Source organism: Mytilus californianus, unplaced genomic scaffold, assembly GCF_021869535.1.
Source record: "Mytilus californianus isolate M0D057914Y unplaced genomic scaffold, xbMytCali1.0.p SCAF_4, whole genome shotgun sequence".
NCBI classification, from domain to species: Eukaryota; Metazoa; Mollusca; class Bivalvia; order Mytilida; family Mytilidae; genus Mytilus; species Mytilus californianus.
In genome coordinates this window covers 75,482,573-75,491,027 of record NW_026262690.1, presented here as the reverse complement: position 1 = coordinate 75,491,027, position 8,455 = coordinate 75,482,573, and the positions used below count along the sequence as shown (strand labels likewise).

Below are 8,455 nucleotides of genomic sequence, written 5' to 3'. Positions count from 1 at the left end.
TCATTCAAATTTTCTATGCGGAAATATTTCTTCGAGTATCCTAAGTTAATAATAATGATTTCCTTAGAGAATTATTTATACAAAAGAATCTGTTTACGTACAACATGCATAGAAAGTTACACAAAGAAAGCTGTGACTAAGAAACGTTTAACAATGCTCGGACTGGACAATACCATTGGTATCGTATTAGTCATATGTTGATTGACTATACAAATATTACAGAACACATAACGTACACTCAATACAGGGAAATAACCGCAAATTAAAAAAATATCGTGTTTGCATTGGCGAACCATAAACGAATATATCTTGATCAGAATCCAAATTTTTAGTAACTACTATAGAAAAAAGTAATAAGATACCAAGGGGGCGATAAAAGAAATCTGGACCGCAACATGATCGTGAGAAAAGACAATGTACAAAGAACTCCCGCAGAAACCCAATTTATTAGAAACTATATACTATAGAAAAAAAGAATAAAATTCTAAGGGTCTGGACAGCAACGTGATCGTGAGAAAAACCCAAAGTCTACAAAAACAATAATCCAAAAGACTATGTACAAAATACTTAAGACTGAGCAATACGAAGCCAATCTGGAATAACTCAGGATGCTCCGGAAGTAAGACAATCATGTTCCACTAGTAGCATCCGTCGATAATCTCACGACAAATTATTTAAAATCTGGCGAAGGAAGGCGAAAGAGATTGCGGTAACGATAAATTATCCATATCCGTGGTCATCTTTGACACAAATATATTGTAACGAATCCATCAAGTTATCATAGTGTCCGTAAACTAATGAAGAGATGACTTAAAACTTTACAAAACTAAACCCCGGTTTGAAAACTTCCTTCATTAATAAAGCTCTCAATCAAAGAAATTCGTACATCATGAAACTCGAGCTCTACAATATTGTATCAATTGGCCCAAAATCCTACTAAATTGTTAAAGCTAGAGGAATAACTCGCTTTCAAACAGAATGGTCGTTTTGCGTTCTTTTAGAATGAAAACCAACTAAAATATTAACTCAACCACTCTAATACAACAGAGTAATGCAAACATATAGGGCAACTTTAACATTAACTTTTTTCACAGCACACTCTTTTTTTATTTCCTACGAATTCTACAACAACATTTAATGCTGATATAGTAAAAATGGTCAACCCCGCCACATTCTGTATGTGCCTGTCCCAAGTCAGGAGCCGGTAATTCAGTGGTTGTCGTTTTTTGTTGCTATATATTAATTTTTTTTATTTTTTGTACATAATCAGGCCGTTAGTTTTCTTCTCGTTTGAATTGTTTTACATTTGTTATTTCATGGCCTTTTATAGCTTACTATGCGGTACGGGTTTTGCTCATTATTGAAGGCCATACAGTGACATATAGTTGTTAACTTCTACGTCATTTGGTTTCTGGTGGAGAGTTATCACATTGACAATATATTTGTTCAGTGAAGCGAGGAGAAATGTTAGAAACAGCGCACTCTTCAGGTCATTTTTCGCAAAATTATCCTCGCTGCAGTCATACACATCTGCATTAAAGGTATAAATATGCCATGGACATTCACAACTAATTAAATAAACTCGCTTAAAATTAAATTCTTTTTATTTCATATATATCAATAAAAATATAAAACAAATTCATTAAATGTTTTCTAAAACCTATGACATATTTTGCAAATGCATATCCTTTATTTCCAGTCACAAGACTTTGTATGATACAATGCAAATGCCTTAACTTAAATGTTTAACGAACGTATACAATTATGAGTTAAAGCTCTATTCTTTGCATAAATGAAACGGCTCATTTTTAGTTTTTGTTTGTATTTTCAAAATTATGATGTATATTTCCTAATGTTAAATATCATACAACCTTTTAATTTAATAAATATGACTAACAAATGAAATAGACCCTGTAATGTATATAATTTTAAGGTTGATTGATTAATTGTTGGTCTCTTAACGTCCAGTAGCAAATATTTCATGCATTTTTAGGACGAGATGATATATAGATGTTATATGATTGCATATTCTACCATCATAGTCAACATTTAACTTTATCAAATAAACAAACAAATTTGAACGCAACAAACACTTTCAAATATGTTCTCAACAATATTTTTGTTCCAATTTGCATAGATAAAAAGTGATCTCAATTCTTGACACACATGACCATGGTGCAACTATTCTACAGCCAGTATATAAAATGATAACTCATTGAACATTGTATTGGGGTTTCAAGACTTAAACGATAGAACATTTTCTATTTTTAAGTAGTTTAAACAATGCAGTTCAAAAATGACAATGAAGTCATCCAAACTGTTTTATGTTTCAGGTCAAGCAAAATTCAATGAATTGGTATATACATATAAGGAAATTTATATATCTTCTTTGAATAAGAAGAAAAAGCAGGAAATTGACAGTAAAATTTGCACTTTAAATTTAAGGAGATAGTTGTCATTACATGATTAAATACTTCCACACAAAAATAAACAGAAAAAAGGAAATAACCGAGCACGTTTATTCATAACAAAACGAAATAGGTAAATTTACGTAAAAACTTAATTCTCTGAGTTAACTTCCCTTTTCTATCAATTCATAAAGGAAAATGCATGCAAATGAATTGCATTTTTAACTTTAAGATGGAAAGTTTCAATAAAAATCTATCAACCATTTCAGATCGAAAATGGCAACTTCATTTTTTCCACCCTTGAGTCATCTTAATATTTATGATTATAAACAAACAAATATAAACAAAAATGTAACAAATTATTTACAAATATATATAAAAAAAAACGTAAACTGTGATTTAAAAAAATCAAACAAGCAGTTTAATGAAGCAATAGTATGTATGGTATGGTATTTTCAAATGCTGATTCATATTTGGCGATTTTTTTATGGAATCGTTGTCCATAACAACACAATAATTATATCACAGATAATCTCATGGCATTTGCATGTTGGAAAGAACATATACATATACATATAAATACAAATAGAAATTATTTCAATATTTATTTTGAGAAATGATGAACAAAAACATTCTTCCCAGAATGCAGTTTTTTCAATATCAAAATACTTCTAGGATGTTGTAAATTTATTATATAAAAATGTTTCTTATGACAAAATGAGCATTCACATACTAGGAAGACTTCTTTATCAAACAATGTATTTCTGCATAGATCTGTAGATCATTAGATTGTCAAGCACATACCTTACGCTATCAGCATAAATGCTTTATAAAAGTGTTATAAATGCATAGATTATAAAAATTCATGAAACTTGATTAAAAATGAGTATTTAAGTATTCGTATGTGTGTTATCATTTCAATGATAAGTAAGAAATATGATGTATTATAATCATGACATAAAACCTCTTAGCGTAACTATATGAAATTATGTAATCAGATGCATAGACTTTTAATTAGAAAAAAACATGCACATTGGAGCTGACAATGCATTTAAATTTGTAAGTTTAATTGAAGGGCTGGGCTATAATGTTATGAAAATATTCAAGTTAGAGGCGAACTAAAGTTAATTCATTTTTTTTTAAACATAAATTTATTTTGATTTGATGGTTGTTTTGGGCTCTAAGCTCTGGGTATTTGTAATAACATTAACGGTACATCATATCTTTATACAATGTACTTAACTTATGTACATGTACAACTTGTTTAATGATACCCAAAAATCATTTGAATAACTATTTTAAGGTCCTACAGATTAGTATAGATAATAAGTGATATGCGGTATTACACTTCAATAAATATGCAACTCGACCAAAACAAAAATTTAAAACGCAAATTTATTTTCTTGAATAAAACAGTACTAATATACCTCAAAATGCCAACATATCATTTTTTTACACGTTTTATTCAGGCGGAAACTATAAACACATTGAAACATACTTTTTTGTATAGCCCTATCTGATATACATCTTTCGTAAATTTTATTTGTAGTAGTCAAAGACAAATAAAATACCAGACAGCCATGATAAAGAGCATGGAGGATATTTTACAGGAAAACCATTTTTCAAAGACCCTTTTCATTCAACTCCATTTAGCACCTATACACATACAAAAACCCTTTCTCGGTCTCCTAATGGCATGTCGCAAATTTGCAAGCGCTATTTGTTACCATATGATGGTATTGAAAAATCGAACTAAATACTAGTAATTTATATAATACATTAATATGATTTATGATTTGTGCAACTGAACAATTTGCATTTTGTTTAAAATAACATTGCGTTCTAAAAAGCTTGTATCTGTGGATGTTGCCCGTATAATTGTTCCTTTATTAAGGTTTATAGTTTTGTGAATTTCAAATGGGTCTCCAACATTGGGCAGCAGAGTAATTTTTCGACATTCATCATCTTGGAAGTTGCCATTTTGGAACTTCAGACAAGCCATAAACCGGAAGTAACTACCTGGTTTTTCTGAACTTGGCGCACGTGTTGTCAGTGTCATTGTCATCATGTACAGACCAGATTCTTCGATTAAGATCTCCGTTTTTGCAGTGTTCGTTAAATGCAAAAATGTTGGGTTGTTAGAAGATTCTGCAAACAACATTCTAAAACCCAGGAATTCTGAAGAAAAAAATATTTATGATTAATCGAAAAAATCGCTAGTTTGCAGAGTTTTTCCAGTGGCAAACAAAACTCATCATCTATTCTTCCACTGAACTATTTCTTAGCCAATATGAATGTTAAATTGGTCATGAAAATAGCTACCGATCTATCATTATATACTGCGATTATAGCGTTTTACTGTACTTTTTTTTAAGTATATTGCTTCCTGACACTACCCTTAGTCGTAATACAATTTGACAAACTGACATACAAATTGTAATTATATATATCCTCTTAAAAGTAAAATAACCACCAAATTCATGGATTTGTAACCTGAAAATAAAAGATAGGTTGGGGCGGGGGGATCAAAATAATAAACATTGTGTTATTTATTTCTAGCCTGACATAGTTTAAAACCAAATCATAATAAAATATATATTCATTTCAAATGCACAATTCTACCCTGATAATAAGAATTTAAAAGAGATTAAAATTGGTATACAATACTTTAACAACCAAATCTTACAAGGACTACGTCACACTTTGTATACATATTATATGTATAGTAAACACTCCACAGATGTACACTATCGTTTTAAGAAAAATGATAATGCAGTATTTTTTTTTCAAATTTGTCAATGCTGATGACTTTGTTGTTTAAAAAAACTAAACATGCTAAATAAACCTGTTAAAATTTTTCATCTGTCAAGAAAGAAATTTTTAAAAGATTCACACTTGCACAGATCATACTACACTATCAATTACATAAGAATCATTTATGTAAGAGGGTCTGGATGGGTTCTTTCATTTCTGTATATTCTTTATCTTTTTATGCCATTTTTCTCTCTTCTTTATATTTTTTGCTCATTATTCTCTATTCTTTATAGTTTAGCACCTCATTATTTTCTATTCTTTATTTTTTTTGTCCATTTTTCTCTATTCTTTATATTTTTTGCCCATTATTCTCTTTTTTATAAAGCCCCACCCACACCCTCATGTAAATGTCAAGGTTTCAATTAACTAACCTCCTTCTGATCGGGCTACATCGATACCAATTTCTTGGAACTGCACTCGGTGGCTCTCTTTTTCTGGAACAAAAAAAATTAAATGAGTACAATAGATGAAGGGAATCTATTCATATACATAACATGGGACTCAGCAGTGGTATCAGTGATGATAACTGTTCTGTTCAATGTATTGTCGTTTTTATAATTTCGTTCCATTTTGCAAACACATGAATGTATATGTTCATTTGTAATTGTTCTATTTGATGATAGTCCGGACTTTATTTCCATAAAAACTACTTACTTACTTACTTCCTTACTTACTTATCAGGGGCGGATTCAGGCGGGGGCGAGGCGGGCGTGCGCCCCCCCCCCCCCCCTTAAATTTGCAAAGCATGGGTTGTCCTCAGCTTAATAAAGAATATTTCGATAGTTTTACCTAAAAAAAATGTAACTTTTTTTGCGCCCGTAACCTAAAATCCGGGATCCGCCCCTGCTTATACATTTGCATATTTCTTGCGATTTCATGTGTGTTTGCTGATGGGCAAGGTCAGAAAGGTTGTTTTGTTTTACCAGAAAATATAATGACAAACATATTCTCAGTATTACCTCGAAATAATTTACCTGGAAGTCAATTGTTTGTGATAAACTAAATTCTAGGAACTCTCATTATTAATGTATATTATATATGAATATATAATGTCCCTTTGTTTCCATTGTAAGGTATTGACAGACAAGTAATGAACGGATGTATAATCAAATAATCTAAATATATATATATATATGTTTCCATATTGGAGGAAAGGGGTTGGGGGTAATGTTTTTATTTCAATTACCTTTTTCTCCTTCTATCTCTGCAGTTAATGGTGACGCCTACAAAAAGTATAACAATTTCGTCAGAATATAAAAATATTGACATTTTTATGCATATATAGAAGAATATATATGAATGACAAGAATTTGTTGAATATTCTGATTATAAATACATTTGTGCTAAATAATCTCTGCCATATAGTCTTGAAGAAACAACTCATAAAATAATACGGAGATTAAACAATTGCTCCCTAACAAGTGTTTAAATATGTCATGACATCAAAAATAACGACAAGGTCATAAAACAACTTGTATGGTGACTTATACCTATTGACAAGGTTGTTTTGAATGGGAAATAATACACCCATGAATTGAAATGTTTGTTGACTGACACATTATTATCTGTTGTTCAATAAATCAGTGTATTACATTTCCATTGTCTGTTGCATTAATTTTTACATGTTGTACAAATGTATATCCTTTGCTAATTTAAGAGAACATCAGATAATTCTAGACACGAAGATATATTTTGGTTGCTTTGTGTCTCATTGTTTTTTTTTCTTCATTTCTGTAAAACTTTAAAATAAATACCTAGTGTTGTGTAATTATAATAATATAACAATAATATTTACATATAATACCTTGACGTTCAACAACTTACAACTAAAGTCCAGAAAATAAGATTTGTTAATCTTCAATTCTATCTTATGATTTTTTTTATCTTGTTTTTGTGAATGTCTGTGTACAATTATAAAAACTTGACATTCATGCATTAAAAAGAACACATACCTTTACTTCAGAGTTCTTCAGTTTGGCATCTTTTCCCACACAACACATTTTGTAGTCTTCTTTATATGTAATGATGTCTTCGGCTTTGACAATATCACAAGAATAACAAAACAACACACCATGCTTGTGGTTGGGATTTTGTTTTTGCTGTACATGACTATACACGGCAAAGGACAATGCTCCAGCAGCTACTAAGAAAATAAAAAATCCACAACTACAGATTGCTATCCATTGCTGTCGCCTTTGTTTTTTCCATTTTTGCCTTTGTCTTACTTTGCCATGTTTATCGTCTGTGAGTGAAGTTTCTTCGTCTTCTGGCGTTTCTGGTTTTCGATAGTCTATCCCATCATCGGAACCACAAGCACCATTGTTGAAATCGCCGTTGGCAAAATGTACACTTTTTTGTCCAGTTTCTGAACGTCCGTTTATCGTTTCAGGTCTGTGTGGTTTATGTGGCTTTGTGCCATCGGCCCCATCTGACAAGTCTTCAGCACAATCCTCAACTTTCTGAACATTACTTCTCTGTCGAACTAACGTTGGTCTTGCAGATGTCGTTTGGATATTTTCGCGACCCATTATCTCATTTTCTGGTTTCACTGTTTCGTCTTGGTGGTAACCATTAATTGGCGATGGCATTTTTGAACTAACAATCATGAAAAATACATTTTTCGTCAAAATATTGCCATGTAAACTTCAAACTGCCGACATGTTGTGAAATGTATGTACCATATAAATGTGGGAATTCCGTTAAATTTCCTGTGACGCATAAATAAATATATATAGATACGAAACCGGATATAAGTATGACCTTTTACCTGTACATTGTATATATACAGTAAGTGTATACTGTTGTAGACTGAGGCGCCTAAGAGGTAATAATGAACTATTCGGGAGATCATACATTACATAATGTTATAAAATGATTGATGAAATGAAATAATTTAAATTGTGTTTTATCGTTTTTATTTGTTTCATATAAGTATTGTTAAAATCGTATTTTAAAATCCTCCTGAAATCCAGGATTAATGTCTTTGTTAAAAATTAACCGTAAGTACATGTATGCTAATTACGTCACTGTCATATGGCATGGTATTGGTTGCAAAAATTTGATATTTTTCATTTAAATGCAATATTTTTCATTTAATTGGTATATTTTTTCATTTATATGCAATATTTTTTCATTTATATGCAATATTTTTTCATTTGTATGGTATATTTTTTCATTTAAATGGTATATTTTTTCATTTATATGCAATATTTTTTATTTTAATGGTATAATTT

The 8,455-nt window shown here is 30.5% G+C and overlaps 1 protein-coding gene across 1 annotated transcript; it reads right to left on the bottom strand.

Annotated features, from left to right (window-relative positions):
• Positions 1-1,586: 1,586 nt before the first annotated feature.
• Positions 1,587-7,941, bottom strand: LOC127738538 (uncharacterized). Its single transcript, XM_052249821.1, has 4 exons — positions 7,175-7,941; positions 6,409-6,445; positions 5,594-5,656; positions 1,587-4,586 (listed from the first exon to the last, which is right to left on the bottom strand). The coding sequence occupies exons 1-4, from the start codon at positions 7,826-7,828 to the stop codon at positions 4,198-4,200; spliced, it is 1,143 nt and encodes a 380-aa protein (XP_052105781.1). The 5' UTR covers positions 7,829-7,941; the 3' UTR covers positions 1,587-4,197.
• Positions 7,942-8,455: the final 514 nt, after the last annotated feature.